The sequence below is a fragment of the Lipotes vexillifer genome, unplaced genomic scaffold (assembly GCF_000442215.2).
Source record: "Lipotes vexillifer unplaced genomic scaffold, Lipotes_vexillifer_v1.1 scaffold830, whole genome shotgun sequence".
Classification (NCBI taxonomy): Eukaryota; Metazoa; Chordata; class Mammalia; order Artiodactyla; family Lipotidae; genus Lipotes; species Lipotes vexillifer.
In genome coordinates, this window is record NW_006786980.1 from 408,605 (window position 1) to 426,225 (window position 17,621).

The following is a 17,621-nucleotide window of genomic DNA, read 5'->3' on the forward strand; positions in this document are numbered from 1 at the left end:
ACTCTTTCCTGCTACACCTCTGATCTCCCCCAGTTTCCGTGACCTGCTGTAAACTTACCTGCATCCAGCCTTGTGCCTTCTTAGTATACACCTGCCATCTAGTGGTTGGCCAGGCAACTGCAAGACCAGTGGGCCCTTAAATAACCCTGTGCACGGGACCCAGGCTCTGAACAACGGGGCACCGTAGTCGTCTTTGACTCCATTGTGTTTGCCCTGGTCGTCCCACCATGGGACCTTTGCACGTTTTAGTTCCTCTTCTCATCATCTACTTAATTCCTACTGACCTTTCAGAGCTGAAGTCAAACATCTTTCAGGGGAAGCCTTCCCTTGACCTCCCTGACGAGGTCAGATTCCTTGTGGCAGTCGTAGTTTAGTACACGTTCCTGCTGTCGTAATTGTATGCTTATATTATTCAACTTAATTCATGTTTCATTTACTAGACCACAGTCTCCATGAGGGCAAGGGGCCCTGTTGTCGGTCATATTCATACTAGCACGTAGCCCACTACCTGGTACATGCAGACATTTCTGTAGTCTTTACTGAATGAATGAGCGTAACACTCCTCTGTGCCTCGCGGGTGCTGAAAATGCCCATGTCGGTCAGTTAGCGCAGTACCGTCTTCTTTGCGTTATGTATTTTCTTATCAGTTTTAAAATTCGTTGAAGTGCTCAACAGAAACTACTACCATGTATGGAGGTATTCATTTATTCACAAAACACTAACTGCCTGCTTTAAAGAAGAATTTTTTATTAAAGAGTAGAATTATAACGCCCTCATTTTATTGCGTTCATTAGCTAATGAGAAAGCCAGTAAGATGTAAAAAAAAAAAAACTGATACAAAGGATACTTCAAAGAACAGACACCTAGACAGTCAAGAATACTGAAGTGTACATGCTAACAGGTACTAAAACCATTGTTGTCTGCACCACATACCTGCGGCTCCACTGGGCAGAATTTGCTGCATCTGTGGGGACAGGAAACATTTCCGTTGCCCTCAGTCCTCCCCAAGGTACCTTTGGTCTCTGCAGGGTTATTAATAGTGCCTATGGGGCTTCCCTGGTGGCGCAGTGGTTGAGAGTCCGCCTGCCGATGCAGGGGACGCGGGTTCGTGCCCCGGTCTGGGAAGATCCCACATGCCGCGGAGCGGCTGGGCCAGTGAGCCATGGCCGCTGAGCCTGTGCTCCGCAACGGGAGAGGCCACAACAGTGAGAGGCCCGCGTACCGCAGAAAAAACAAAAAACAAAAAAAATAGTGCCTGTGAGCCATGCAGACCTCCAGAGCGCTGGACAATCCCCCATTCTGCCCCAGGAGGCTAGGCAGTACCTAACATGCCTTTGAGAGGACACCAGTAATTTTGGACCCATTTCAATATCTTTTACAGTTTTCCTGACATTCTCTCCACCTGTGATCCTCACGATCTCAAAGATTATTCTTGATCAAAACAGAAGGCTGTTTTCATCAGGTTTGACCTGATTATTTACATCACACCTTTGTGAATCTAGAGCCATGCAGTATAGGCCAGCTATGGCCACAATTTACTTCTGGAAGTTTTTGTAAGAAATCCGATTGGGCTGATAAAAGTCTCTGTTATTTGCTATCTGAAGGCTAGGAAACTAAGCCCAAGAAAGCTTTCTACCAGGTAAAAATGTTTTACCTGAAATAGCTACAAATTGGGGTAAATCCCTCTTGAGGTTCTCTGGATTTGCTCAGGCTCCCGGCCTGCTGGGAAGGGCGCCTTTGAGGCTGGACCCTGTCAGGTGGGTACCTCGCGGCTCTCCTGGGAGGGCTCTGTAGGCTTCGGCTCCATAAATCTACAACCTTTGGTCCACAGCAGAGGCTCCAGGTAAGGACTTGGTTGCACAGTTTGTCCAGTTGTATCCTGGGCAGGTCGTTAGAGACAGTGAAAGATGGAGAGCTCTGTAGAATCAGGTAACCCCACAAAGTCTCCTGAACACCATCCAGATTCCGCTGACAGGACACACCGTCATCTTTAGCTCCTTTCCAAGTCTTTTGCAGTTTTCCTGACACTGATACGTACCACACATTGCGTGGTTCTGAGGGTACGAGAGAGAAGGGAGCAAGGCACCTGCCCTTGGAACCGGCTGTGGAGCAGGGAGGAGGGGCTCTAACCAGGACGCGGTGCAGCGGGACAGGCCCCTGGCAGGTGTGCGTCCGGGTGCTCTAGGGATGCACGAGGCAGCAGCAAACTGACGCATGAGTGAGGAAGTGTATCCTGCAAGGCGGGAGGGGAGAGCAGAGCATGAAGGACAACTAGAGAAAGAGGGGAAAGGCCAGGTGGGGGAGGTTCTGCTGGACCCACACGCACGGGAGGGAAGACGGCTGGTAGAGCTGGAGCAAACACCCCTGCGACAGAGTCTGGGCAAAAGTGAGGAGTCGGAGATTTATCCCCAAAACAGTGGGGAGCCACTGAAGGAGCTATGGAAAGAGGAGCAGAGCATTGTTGTATTTGCCTTTAAAAAGATGTCTCTGTCAGCAGCTCAGCGACTAGCTTTTCTGCAAGGTGGAAGGAAAGAGGCTCAGATGCAGGTGGGCAGTTACAGATCTTCCAGTGAGTACAGACACGTAGTGGCAGAGACAGTGGGGCTGGGAGGAGGGGATCAGTGTAAGAGGAGAACCTGCAAGGCAGGGGGATCGACCTGTGCAAAGGTCCTGTGGTAGAACAACTCAGGGCAGGTATCAGGCGCTGAAAGGGGCCCTGGTGATGCCTTGTGGGTCAGAGCAGAGTGAACCAGGGAGCAACTGCTAACTTTGTGGACGCCCAGAAAATGTCATCACAGGCTATTAACGCTCCCTAAAGATTAGAGGCACCAAAAACAGGATTACAGTCTTCTTTCTTGTGTCAGTAAATTAGAGAAACTTGGCCATTATTTGTACCTTGATCAAGAAGGAAAGAGTCTTTTCCCCCCTTTTCAGAAAAATTCATGGAAAAAGCTACGCACATTTCAAAACACAGAAAAGAGAGAAGCTTCCATAACTGCACACGGCAGATGCACAGGCGATGGGAGGCTTACCTGTGACACTGGCTGGTTTTCCAGGGGCAAGAACCATGTCATGTCATTTAGTGCAACTTTGAAAACTATTTATAGGGTCTTTTAAAAATCTAAGTCAACTTAATTTTTCTTTTTCTTACTTTTTTCTCCATGTTGACTGCTTATAGCGCTCTCTCAATCTATTTCATAATCACTTTTTTTTAAAAGAAAGCTCCTGTTCCCAAATATAAGCCATATTACAACTGTCCTGGCACTTATTTCAGGGTGTTCTAGGTAATAATTTATGATGAACATGTTCATTGGCCACTGTACACCTGTTACTGTGAAGTTTCTATCCAGATCTGAAATAGAATAGTATTTTTCTCTGAAAACATACCGTATACAAAGTCCATTCCACTGGCATCTGCAACTATTAACTGTCTAACGTTATAGTTAGAAAAATAATGATATGCACAGCTTTTCAAAAGCTATAGTCAGTTTATTAAAATATATATATTTTTAATTTTCATTGTGTTGGGATTATTTTTCTGTTAATCATAGTTTAGTTTCTGTGTAGTTTAGTGTGCAGGTTTTCAGTAATGATATATCTGTGATTTATGAATCCAGATAAAGATGCCCTAGTATTGGCTGTGTATCACACACCCTGAAGAGTACATAGTATATTTTTTGCACTCTAAGCTTACTAGCTGCCAGTTACCCATAAAAGACTCCTGTTCATAAAATTATGACCAGGTCTTTTTGCCTGTGTCATGTGTGCTGGGTATAGTGGAAACAATTCTTTATTTCCCCTGAAAGCACTGTGCCTGTGTCCAAACCCATCAGAAACAGTGACTTAGAGATAATCTGGGTTCATGTGAGCTCAGGAGCTGATGATACTTTTGTTAAATATGCTGCCATTTCCCTCTATCTTGAGTGTTGATCAAATTGTAATTATTTTTCTTTTTTCTTCTTTGTGACCTTAACAATTATGTAATATGAGGTCATCAATCAGTTGACACATTCACCGTGTGTTTGGATGCTATTACTTCATACTGTATATGGAGATTGCAGGTCCTAATGAATTGAATTATTGCATATACATATTCGATAACTGTTCATTAGAAGCTTATTTCAGTTAGCCAAAGCGTAACACCCGTAGAAAGCAAAACATTAATCAGTTTTGCTTCTGATTCTAATTCTCATTCTGTTGTGAAAACTCACCATAAGTTACACTTTTACACTCCTATGTATATATAAATTGATAGAACCCTGGGCTAGACAGAAAATGTAAAACTAAATACAGAGGTACTTGTGAAGCTCTTATGACTTTAAATGACTTAGACTGTGGGAAAGCAGGAGCTTCATTAAAAAAAGATATAGTTAATAAAAAAATAATTGAGAATCTATGGTATATGCAGGCAGATTGTAGAATATGAAACTAACTTGTGGAAGAAAATGAACAAGGGGCTGGCAACACATCAGGTTCTACTTTCTGGTTCTGATTCTTGATAAGGTGTGTGACCTTGAGCAATTATGGGGCCTCCCTGGTGTTCCTCCAGATGTACTGTGGGGTTCACTAGACATTGAGCTGCTTAAAGGCAGAGACTCAACCTAACTCAACTCTGTATTCCCAGAACCTAGCCCAGTGTGTATGTGAGAGTGCTTTGCAAAGTATGCTGTAAACATAAAGTTATGTGTTTATTATCTTCTTGTATTAGTTCTTAAATAGTCAATGATGATTTGTTAAATAGCAGCATAAAGTCTCAGCTACCTCATAGTTTTTGTTCATTTGGTTTTTGTTTTGTTTTGTTTTTAATTAAAAAAATTAAATGCAAGACCCATAGCTGGCATAATGGTAAGCATACACAGAGGTCAGTGTAATAATAATGACTTGTCTTTAGAATCAGAGGACTGCATTATATTTTGTGAGTTCTGGAGTGAGTGGGTAAAATATATTTTTCCCACAGAAATAACGTAAGTGGTAGTTGTGTTTTTAGGCTATTTCCCAAATTTCTAGTTAACTCACATACCTTAAGCTTATAGTTGTAAAGTGGTATTACAGTTGTAAGTCCCAATACATTGCTGATTACCAAAATTATGGAGAAACTTACTGCACATTCCCAGCGGGGGTTACAAGAACATATTTCTCTACTCATTCTTTCCTTTCTGTCACTCACTAGCACATTGATTAATTTGTGGACATTGAGTCACCCTTGCATCCCTAGAAGAAATCCCACTTGATCATGGTGTATGATCCTTTTAATGTATTGTTGGATTTGGTTTGCTAGTATTTTGTTGAGGATTTTTGCATCTATGTTCATCAGGAATATTAGCCTGTAATTTTCATTTTTTGTAATATCTTTGGTTTTGTTATCAGGGTAATGCTGGCCTTTTGGAACAAATTTAGAAGCCTTCCCTCCTCTGCAAATTTTTGGAATAGTTTGAGAAGGATAGGTGTTAACTCTTCTTTAAATGTTTGGTAGAATTCACCTGTGAAGCCTTCTGATCCTGGACTTTTGTTTGTTGGGAGTTTTTTTTATTACTGATTGAATTTCATTGCTAGTAATTAGTCTGTTTAGATTTTCTATTTCTTCCCCATTTAGTCGTGGAGGATGATATGTATCTAGGAATTCATCTATTTCTTCCAGGTTGTCCAATTTGTTGGTATATGAGAGGTTGTAGTAGTAGTCTCTTCGGATTCTTTGTATCGGTTCTAACTTCTCTTTCATTTCTGATTTTATTGATTTGGGCCCTCTCTTTTTCCTTGATGAGTTTGGCTAAAGGTTTATCAATTTTGTTTAGCTTTTCAAAGAACCAGCTCTTAGTTTCATTGATCTTTTCTGTTGTTTTTATAGTCTCTCTTTTATTTATTTCCACTCTGATCTTTATTATTTTCTTCCTCCTACTAACTTTGGGCTTTATTTACTTTTCTTTTTCCTAGTTCCTTTAGGTGTAGATTGTTTATATGTTTTTTTCTTGAGGTAGGCTATGAACTTAAGGTGCTCTTTATTTTCTCTTTGATTCCTTCATTGACCCATTGGTTGTTTAGTAGCATGCTGTTTAGTCTTCATGAGTTTCGTTTCTTCCAGTTTTCCTCTTGTAATGGATTTCTAGTTTTGTACTGTTGTGTTCAGAAAGGATGCTTGATATGATTTCAGTCCTTTTAAATTTACTGAGACTTTTTTGTGGCCTAACGTGATCTATCCCAGAGAATGTTCCATGTTCCATGTACACCTGAATGTGTACTCTGTTTGGGGGTGGAATGTTTGTGTGTGTGTGTGTGTGTCCGTCCATCTGGTCTAATATATTAAGGCCAGTGTTTCCTTATTTTCTGTTGGATGTTCTGTCCATTGATGTAAGGTATTAAAGTCTCCTACTATTATTGTATTACTGTCAGTTTCTCCCTTTATGTCTGTTAATATTTGCTTTATATACTTAGGTGTTACTATATTGGGTGCATAACTTTTTGTTTTTACTGTCATGCTATTTATTTACTTTTTAAAAATTTTTATTAGAGTACAGCTGCTTTGCAATGTGTTAGTTTCTGCTGTACAGCAAAGTGAGTCATATACAATACATTTACATATATATACTCTTTTTTAGATTCTTTTTCCATACAGGCCATTACAGAGTATCGAGTTCCCTGCATTATACAGTAGGTCCTTATTAGTTATCTATTTTATATATAGTAGTGTGTATATGTCAGTCCCAATCTCCCAGCCTATCCCTCCCCACTCTTTACCCCCTGGTAACCATAAGTTTGTTTTCTACATCTGTGACTCTACTTCTGTTTTGTAAATAAGTCCACTTGTACCATTTTTTTAGATTCCACATATAAGCAATATCATATGATATTTGTCTTTGTCTGACTTACTTCACTCAGTATGACAATCTCCAGGTCCATCCATGTTGCTGCAAATGGCATTATTTCATTCTTTTTCATGGCTAATATTCCATTGTATATATGTACCACATCTTCTTTATCCATTCCTCTATCGATGGACATTTAGGTTGCTTCCATGTCCTGGCTATTGTAAATAGTGTTGCAGTGAACACTGGGGTGCATGTATCTTTTCAAGTTATGGTTTTCTTCAGATACATGTCCAGGAATGGGATTGCTGGATCATATGGTAGCTCTATTTTTAGGGTTTTTTTGTTTTGTTTTGTTTTGTTTTGTTTGCGGTATGAGGGCCTCTCACTGCTGTGGCCTCTCCCGTTGCGGAGCACAGGCTCTGGACATGCAGGCTCAGAGGCCATGGCTCACAGGCCCAGCCGCTCTGCAGCATGTGGGATCTTCCCAGACCGGGGCACGAACTCGTGTCCCCTGCATTGGCAGGCGGACTCTCAATCACTGCGCCACCAGGGAAGCCCTATTTTTAGTTTTTTAAGGAACCTCCATACTGTTCTCCATAGTGGCTATACCAATTTACATTCCCACCAACAGTGGAAGAGGGTTCCCTTTTCTCCATATCCTCTCCAGCATTTTACTGTTTGTAGATTTTTTTGATGATGGCCGTTCTGACCAGTGTGAGATGATACCTCATTGTAGTCTTGAGTTGCATTTCTCTAATAATTAGAAATAATTAGAGATGGGATGTTGAACATCTTTTCATGTGCTTTTTGTCCATCTGTATGTCTTCTTTGGAGAAATGTCTATGTAGATCTTCCACCCACTTTTTGATTGGGTTGGGGTTTCTTTTGATATTGAGCTGCCTGAGCTGTTTGTATATTTTGGAGATTAATCCCTTGTCGGTCACTTCATTTGCAAATATTTTCTCCCATTCTGAGGGTTCTCTTTCCATTTTGTTTATGGTTTCCTTCGCTGTGTAAAAACTTTTAAGTTTCATTAGGTCCCATTTGTTTATTTTTGTTTTAATTTTCATTAGGAGGTGGATCAAAAAAGATCTTGCTGCGATTTATGTCAGAGTGTTCTTCCTATGTTTTCCTCTAAGAGTTTTATAGTGTCTGGCCTTACATTTAGGTCTTTAATCCATTTTGATTTTATTTTTGTGTTTGGTGTTAGGGAATGTTCTAATTTCATTCTTTTTACATGTAGCTGTCCAGTTTTCTCAGAATCACTTACTGAAGAGGCTGTCTTTTCTCCACTGTATATTCTTACCTTCTTTGTCATAGATTAGATAACCATAAGTGCATGGGTTTATCTCTGGACTTCCTATCCTGATCCATTGATCTATATTTCTGTTTTTTTTGCCAGTACCATACTGTTTTTTTTTTAATTTTTATCAAATTTTAGTGCCTGAAAGTATAATTCTTTTTTTTATATATAACACCTTTATTGGAGTATAATTGCTTTACAGTGGTGTGTTTCTGCTTTATAACAAAGTGAATCAGCTATACATATACATATATCCCCGTATCTCTTGCCTCTTGTGTCTCCCTCCCTCCCCTCCCTACCCCACCCCTTTAGGTGGTCACAAAGCACTGAGCTGATCTCCCTGTGCTATGCGGCTGCTTCCCACCAGCTATCGGTTTTACATTTGGTAGTGTATATATGTCCATGCCACTCTCTCACTTTGTCCCAGCTTACCTTTCCCCAACCCCGTGTCCTTAAGTCCATTTTCTAGTAGGTCTGCATCTTTATTCCCGTCCTGCCCCTAGGTTCTTCGTGGCTTTTTTTTTTTTTTTAAGATTCCATATATATGTGTTAGCATATGGTATTTGTTTTTCTCTTTCTGACTTACTTCACTCTGTATGACAGACTCTAGGTCCATCCACCTCACTACAAATAACAATTTCATTTCTTTTTATGGCTGAGTAATATTCCATTGTATATATGTGCCACATCTTCTTTATCCATTCATCTGTTGATGGACACTTAGGTTGCTTCCATGTCCTGGCTATTGTAAATAGAGCCGCAGTGAACACTGTGGTACATCACTCTTTTTGAATTATGGTTTTCTCAGGGTATATGCCCAGTAGTGGGATTGCTATGTTGTATGGTAGTTTTATTTGTAGTTTTTTTAAGGAACCTCCATACTGTTCTCCGTAGTGGCTGTATCAATTTACATTCCGACTAACAGTGCAAGAGGCTTCCCTTTCCTACAAACCCTCTTCAGCATTTATTGTTTGTAGATTTTTTGATGATGGCCATTCTGACTGGTGTGAGGTGATATCTCATTGTAGTTTTGATTTGCATTTCTCTAATGATTAATGATGTTGAGCATTCTTTCATATGTGTTGGCAATCTGTATATCTTCTTTGGAGAAATGTCTGTTTAGGTCTTCTGCCCATTTTTGGATTGGGTTGTTTGGTTTTTTGATATTGAGCCACATGAGCTGCTTCTATATTTTGGAGATTAATCCTTTGTCAGTTGCTTTATTTGCAAATATTTTCTCCCATTCTGAGGGTTGTCTTTTCATCCTGTTTATGGTTTCCTTTGCTGTGCAAAAGCTTTGAAGTTTCATTAGGTCCCGTTTGTTTATCTTTTGTTTTTATTTCCATTTCTCTAGGAGGTGGGTCAAAAAGGATCTTGCTGTGATTTATGTCATAGAGTGTTCTGCCTGTGTTTTCCTCTAAGAGTTTGATAGTGTTGGGCCTTACATTTAGGTCTTTAATCCATTTTGAGTTTATTTTTGTGTAGTGTTAGGGAGTGTTCTAATTTCATTCTTTTATATGTAGCTGTCCAGTTTTCCCAGCACCACTTACTGAAGAGGCTGTCTTTTCTCCATTGTATATCCTTGCCTCCTTTATCAAAGATAAGGTGACCATATGTGCATGGGTTTATCTCTAGGCTTTCTATTCTGTTCCATTGATCTATATTTCTGTTTTGGTGCCAGTACCATACTGTCTTCATTTCAGTAGCTTGGTAGTATAGTCTGAAGTCAGGGAGCCTGATTCCTCCAGCTATGTTGTTCTTTCTCAAGATTGCTTTGGCTATTTGGGGTCTTTTGTGTTTCCATAAAAATTGTGAAATATTTTGTTCTAGTTCTGTGAAAAATGCCAGTGGTAGTTTGATAGGGATTGCATTGAATCTGTAGATTGCTTTGGGTGGTATAGTCATTTTCACAATGTTGATTCTTCCAATCCAAGAACATGGTATATCTCTTCATCTATTTCTATCATCTTTAATTTCTTTCATCAGTGTCTTATAGTTTTCTGCATACAGGTCTTTTGTCTCCTTTGGTAGGTTTATTCCTAGGTATTTCATTCTTTTTGTTGCAGTGGTAAATGGGAGTGTTTCCTTAATTTCACTTTCAGATTTTTCATTAGTGTATAGGAGAGTAAGAGATTTCTGTGCGTTTTGTATCCTGCTACTTTACCAAATTCACTGATTAACTCTAGTAGTTTTCTGGTAGCATCTTTAGGATTCTCTGTGTATATATAGTATCATGTCATCTGCAAACAGTGACAGCTTTACTTCTTCTTTTCTGATTTGGATTCCTTTTATTTCCTTTTCTTCTCTGACTGCTGTGGCTAAAACTTCCAAAACTATGTTGAATAAGAGCGGTGAGAGTGGGCAACCTTGTCTTGTACCTGATCTTCATGGAAGTGGTTTCGGTTTTTCACCATTGAGGACAATGTTGGCTGCGGATTTGTCATATATGGCCTTTATTATGTTGAGGAAAGTTCCCTCTATGCCTACTTTCTGGAGGGTTCTTATCATAAATGGGTGTTGAATTTTGTCAAAAGCTTTTCTGCGTCTATTGGGATGATCATATGGTTTTTATTCTTCAGTTTGTTAACATGGTGTATCACGTTGATTGATTTGCATGTATTGAAGAATCCTTGCATTCCTGGAATAAACCCCACTTGATCATGGTGTATGATCCGTTTAATGTGCTGTTGCATTCTGTTTGCTAGTATTTTGTCGAGGATTTTTGCATCAATGTTCACCAGTGATGTTGGCCTATAGTTTTCTTCTTTGTGACATCTTTGTCTGGTTTTGGTATCAGGGTGATGGTGGCCTCGTAGAATGCGTTTGGGAGTGTCCCTCCCTCTGCTATATTTTGGAAGAGTTTGAGAAGGATAGGTTTTAGCTCTTCTCTAAATGTTTGATAGATTTTGCCCGTGAAGCCATCTGGTCCTGGGCTTTTGTTTGTTGGAAGATTTTTTTTTTTTTTTCTTGCGTTATGCGGGCCTCTCACTGTTGTGGCCTTTCCCATTTGCGGAGCACAGGCTCCGGACGCGCAGGCTCAGTGGCCATGGCTCACGGGCCCAGCCGCTCCGCGGCATGTGGGATCGGCCCGAAACGGGGCACGAACCCGCGTCTCCTGCATCGGCAGGCGGACACTCAAGCACTGCGCCACCAGGGAAGCCCGTGTTGGAAGATTTTTAATCACAGTTTCAATTTCAGTGCTTGTGATTGGTCTGTTTATATTTTCTATTTCTTCCTGGTTCAGTCTCGGAAGGTTGTGCTTTTTTAAGATTTTGCCCATTTCTTCCAGGTTGTCCATTTTATTGGCATAGAGTTGCTTGTAGAAATCTCTCATGATCCTTTGTATTTCTGCACTGTCAGTTGTTACTTCTCCTTTTTCATTTCTGATTCTGTTGATTTGAGCCTTCTCCCTTTTTTGCTTGATGAATCTGGCTGATGGTTTATCAATTTTGTTTATCTTCTCAAAGAACCAGGTTTTAGTTTTATTGATCTTTGCTATTGTTTCCTTCATTTCTTTTTCATTTATTTCTGATCTGATCTTTATGATTTCTTACCTTCTGCTAACTTTGGGGGTTTTTTTGTTCTTCTTTCTCTAATTGCTTTAGGTGTAAGTTTAGGTTGTTTGAGATGTTTCTTGTTTCTTAAGGTACGATTGTATTGCTATAAAAACTTCCCTTAGAACTGCTTTTGCTGCATCCCATAGGTTTTGGGTCATCATGTTTTCATTGTCATTTGTTCCTAGGTATTTTTTGATTTCCTCTTTGATTTCCTTAGTGACCACTTGGTTATTAAGTAGTGAATTGTTTAGCCTCCACGTGTTTGTATTTTTTACAGATTTTTTTCCCTGTAGTTGATATCTAGTCTCATAGCGTTGTGGTCGGGAAAGATACTTGATACGATTTCAATTTTCTTAAATTTACCAAGGTTTGATTTGTGACCCAAGATATGATCTATCCTGGAGAATTTCCATGAGCACTTGAGAAGAACGTGTATTCTGTTGTTTTTGGATGGAATGTCCTATAAATATCAATTAAGTCCATCTTGTTTAATGTGTCATTTAAAGCTTGTGTTTCCTTATTTATTTTCATTTTGGATGATCTTTCCATTGGTGAAAGTGGGGTGTTAAAGTCCCCTACCACGAATGTGTTACTGTAGATTTCCCCTTTTATGGCTGTTAGTATTTGCCTTATGTGTTGAGGTGCTCCTATGTTGGGTGCATAAATATTTACAATTGTTATGTCTTCTTCTTGGATTGATCCCTTGATCATTATGTAGTGTCCTTCTTTGTCTCTTGTAATAATTTTGTTTGTTTGTTGTTTGTTTTGCAGTACGCGGGCCTCTCACTGTTGTGGCCTCTCCCTTTGCGGAGCACAGGCTCCGGACGCGCAGCTTCAGTGGCAATGGCTCACGGGCCCAGCTGCTCCATGGCATGTGGGGTCCTCCTGGACCCGGGCTCGAACCTGTGTCCCCTGCATCAGCCAGCGGACTGTCAACCACTGCGCCACCGGGGAAGCCCACTAGTCTTTGTGTTATAGTCTGTTTTTTTCTGATATGGAATTGCTACTCCAGTGTTCTTTTGATTTCCATTTGCATGGAATATCTTTTTCCATCCCCTCACTTTCAGTCTGTATGTGTCCCTAGGTCTGAAGTGGGTCTCTTATAGACAGCTGCCATACTGTTTTGATTACTGTGGCTTTGTAGTACAGTCTGAATTCAGGGGGCCTGGGTGCACAAATATTTACAAATGTTATATTATCTCCTTGGATTGACCCCTTTATCATTATACAATGTGCGCTCTTTTGTTACAGTCTTTGTTTTGAGTCTGTTTTGTCTGATATGAGTGTTGTTACCCCAGATTTCTTTTGTTTCCACTTGCCTGGAATATCTTTTTCCAGTCCTTCACTTTTAGTCTGTGTGTGTTTTCATATTTGAGTGAATCTCTTGTAGGCTGTATATAGATGGGCCTTGCTTTTTCATTAGTTCAGCCACTCTGTGTCTTTTGATGGGAACATTTAGGCCTTTACATTTTAAGTGATTATTAATAGGTATTACTTATTGCCATTTTAACTGTTTTGTGGTTTGTTTTGCAGTCCTTCTCTGTTCTTTTCTTCTTCTTAGTCTCTACTCTGTGGTTTGATATTTTCTTTTGTGTTAATTTTGGGTCTTTTTTATTTTTATGTATCTATTATAGGTTTTTGGTTTGTGGTTACCATGAAGTTCATGTATAACAACCTATGTATATAGCAGTCTGTTTTAAGTTGATGGTTACTTAAATCCAAACATTCTTAAAACACTGTATTTTTATCTCCCAACACACCTTTTTGACATCACATTTTACATCTTTTTATTTTGTGTATCTCTTAACCTTCATACTTGCTTTGTAAGTGGTTGATACACTCACTGTGTTTACTATATGTTTATGAGATTTTTTTCATATATTTCCTTATTTCTAGTTTTGGCCTTTTCTGCCTAAAGAAGCCCCTTTAACATTTTTTTGTATGGTTAGTTTACTGGTGATGAGTTTCTTTGGTTTCTGTTAGTCTGGGAAACTATACTGCTACTTTAATTATGAATGATAACCTTACCAGGTAGAGTATTCTTGGTTTTTAAGGGTTTTTGTTTGTTTGTTTGTTTGTTTGTTTGTTTTACTATCAGCACTTTGAATATATCATACCAGTACCTTCTGGCCTATAAATTTTCTGCTGTGAAATCAGCTTATAGTCTTATGGAGATTTCCTTCTATGTAACTAGTTTTTTTCCTCTCTTGCTGCCTTTAAGATTCTCTCTTTAACTTTTATCATTTTAATTACACTGTGTCTTGGTTTGGGTCTCTTTGGGCTCATCCTGTTTGGGACTCTGTTTCCTGGACTTGGATGTCTGTTTCCTTCACCTGGTCAGGAAAGTTTTCAGCCATTATTTCTTCAGATAAGTTTTCTGTCCCTTTCTCTGCCTCTTCTCCTTCTGGGACTCCTATAATGTGAATATTAGTGTGCTTGATTTGTCCTTAGGATCCCTTAAAGTGTCTTTTTTTAAAATTCATTTTTCTTTTTTGATGTTCCTTTTGGGTGATTTCCACCACCCTATCTTCCAGATCACTGATCCATCCATTCTTCTGCTTCATGTAATCTGCTGTTGATACCATCTAGTGTATTTTTTTATTTCGTTGATTGTATTCAGCTCTGCTTGGTTCTTTTTTATATTTTGTAATTCTTTATTGAAGTTCTCACTGTTTATTTTCTCATGAGTTCATTGGGCATATTTATGACCATTAGTTTGAACGCTTTATCAGATTACTTTTTTCCATTTTGTTTCTTTTTCTGAGTTTTTGTCTTATTCTTTCTTTTGGAACACATTCCTCTGTCTCCTCACTTTGCCTCACTCTCTGTATAGTTTCTGTGTGTTGGGTAGATGGGCTACGTCTCTCCATCTTGAAGGAGTGGCTTATGTAGAAGGTTCCTCATGGGCCCCAGAAGAGCAATCCCTCCTGGTCACCAGAGTCAGATGCTCCAGGGGTGTCCCCCTCTGTGGGCTATGTGTCCTCCTGCTGTGGTGGCACCAAGGCTGCGCACTGGCTGGAAGGCCAACCCTGTCACAACTGCTCTGGGTCCACTGGTGGGCAAGTTGGTTCCAGGCCCAGTTGGTTTTAACTGCTGCCGGCACCCTGGCCCTTGGTGTGGCTGGCTGCAGGGCTCAGCTGCTCAGTTGCAGGTGTGCTGGTGGGTAGGGCTGGCCTCTCAGGGCAGGAGCCTCTTTAGGGGATGCTGGACCCTGGCAAGTCTACCTGCCAGGTGTGGCAGGACAGGAGCTGCTTTGGAGGGGCAGTGGCCAGGATGGGCAGGTTGGATGGGGCCGGAGAATGCTGGGTCAGGGCTGCAGTGCTCACAAGACAGATGGAGAATGTCAGAAATGGTAGCTGCCAGTGCCGGGCCAGCTAGGTAGAGAGAGAATAATGATTTAAAAATGGTGCCCACCAGCACTTTGGTCCCTGAAGAAAGTTCTAACAGATCTCTGCCCCTGAGCGCTTGCCCTGAAGTTAGTCAGTGAGTCTTCTCCTTCACATGTGACCAGGTGCTTTTCCAACCGCTGCCTCTGCATCAGGACTCAGAGCTAGTGAGTCTGTGCAGAAGCCCTTCAAGAGCAGAGTCTTGGTTTCCCAGAGTCCCGTGGCTCTCCCAGATGTAAGCCACACTGGGTGTCAGTTAAGTGTTAGGGGGCTCCCCTGCCTAGTGCAGGTCCCCCGGGCTGAGGTGCCCCCATATGGGGCCCTGACCCCTCGCTCCTGAGGGAGGGCCTCTAATATTTGTGATATTCCCTCCTGCTTACAGGTCACCGCATGGAGGGTGTGGGTCCTGACTCGATGGTCTCTGTCCCTCTAACCTGTTTCAGTGTGTTTTTCTTTGTATCCTTCATCTTAGAGGAGCTGGTCTTCACGTCGTTCTCAGATGGGTCACTCTGTGTAGTTATAGTTTTGGTTTGTTCATGGGGTGAGGCGTGTCCGTGGGGTGAGGCGTGTCCGTGGGGTGAGGCGTGCCCTTGGGGTGAGGCGTGTCCGTGGGCTGAGGCGTCTTCATGGCGTGAGGCATGTTCACGGCATGGCGAATGCAGGGTCTTCCTACTCTGCCATCTTGGTCCAAAACAAAAACTGTAAAAGTTTTTTATTTTCTTGCGGAATGAACACTTAACATGATTCAACCATGCAAAAGTAAAGAGAAGCTTATATGCATTCCCAGGTACCTTACATACATCTTCAACAATTATCAGCTTACAGCCAATCTTATTTCTGTGCCAGCCCTACCCATGATCCTTCCCTCCCCACCTCTGGATTAATTTGAAGTAAATACCCAATAGCATATCATTTAACCCTGCAGATATTTTGAGATAAATCTGTAAAAGATAACTACTTAAAAAACATAATCACAGTGTAGTTCAAAAATGGGACAGACTGAACGTCAAGAAGAGTAGTAACCGTGATGGGGTGAGCCATATCAAATATATACAAATGATAATTTTTAAAGACCCCCTCCTGGCTCATCTTTATAGACTGTTAGATTAGCTCATTACTCTAAAAACTGTTAAATAAAAGGAAGGAATTATCCCATTTTTCTGGTACACATTGTATTTCAAGATAGCCACATAGTTAATAAGACAGTTCTTTATGGAATGCCAACAAATAAATATAAAAGAAATGCTTTTGAAAAGCATAATTTTGAAGTGCCTACTGAAATAATGGATTTAGCCAGCGGTTACTATAGGATGCTAAAACCATCAGGTGAAAGGCTGATAAAGTTTGTAGTGGATGCACTGGCCAACCACACCTGAAGCCATTAATCAGTCTTAGTACCACCCGAAGAGAGACGTCTGATCACCAGGTGCCTCCAGATGTGATGCACTGAGAAACACATCAACACATGTGGGAATTCTCGCCAAAAACAGAGGGGAAACCCAGAACCTGAAGCTAACCAAGCTCTAGATGTAATTGCCACTTTATAGGAAACGAGGGTAAAATAACACGTTAAAGGACACAGGTGGCATGGAGGGGGGGAAGGTGGAAGGGATCGTCCTTTGAGACGAGGGACATGTCAGCCAAATCCAGTGCTACCCTGTTGAGATTCTGGTCCAGATAAACTCACTCAAATATTTTGGGGGCAATAAGGGAATATGAGATATTAGAGAATAATTATTAATTTGTTATGTATGATCATAATATTTGGTTGTGTTAAAAAAAAATCTGTTAAAGCTACATAGTGAAGTATTTACAGGTGAAATGATGCGTTGTCTAGGATTTGTGACCTTGAGACCCAAGAGCAGCCTCACCTAAGAGCGTGTTAGAATCAGAACCTGTACCAAACTCCAAGAGATGTACATGCACTTTAATGATTGAGAAGCACTGCCTTAAAGTACTTGGTGTGAGGGAGAGTGTGGGTAAGGGATAAAAGCAACAAGATTGCAAGTAGTGATTATTATTGAAACTGGGGGCTAAGTGCTTGGTGAAGTGATTGACTGTAAGTCAGGATTCCTAAATCGGGGACCGACAGACTGGGAGAGCGGGCAGAGTGTTTATGTACTCAGCCCAGTGATTTGTTTTTTGTTGACTGGTTTGAGATGTAAGCGTTTAGGTGAATGTTGTCTGATATCCTCCCCTTCTTCCTGCCCAGCTAGTCAAGTTACTGGCTAGTATTCAAAAACCCTGAATGCATATTTCTTTAAAAAGTATTCCTTGTCAGATCAAATTGTCGGTTAAAATTTATGGAAGAGACATACCTTAACGACTTAACGCCAGTGTGTTGATCCCTCTCTGTAGCCACGCCTAAGAAGGCCTCTTCAGAGCCTGGACGGTGTTCTGTGTGCTGACAATGATGAGGACGCAGAAAGAGCCAGCAAGTAAGTCGCGGGGTCTCCTGTTCTGTTATGCGATGTGGCTCAGCAGCAGAAGCTTTAGGTTACAAGAGAGATGTCAAAGAACGTGCACTCCCAGAGATCAGGTTTTACTCCCTTGTGGTATATTCTTCAGCAGG

The 17,621-nt window shown here is 40.9% G+C and overlaps 1 protein-coding gene across 1 annotated transcript in view; it reads left to right on the plus strand.

The window, feature by feature from the left end:
* Window positions 1-17,621, plus strand: part of DENND1B (DENN domain containing 1B) — a 253,493-nt gene that overhangs the window by 232,356 nt on the left and 3,516 nt on the right. The window contains exon 20 of the mRNA XM_007459659.1: window positions 17,419-17,487. Within this exon, the coding sequence (XP_007459721.1) occupies window positions 17,419-17,487 (69 nt within the window). The remainder of the gene's footprint in view (window positions 1-17,418; window positions 17,488-17,621) is intronic.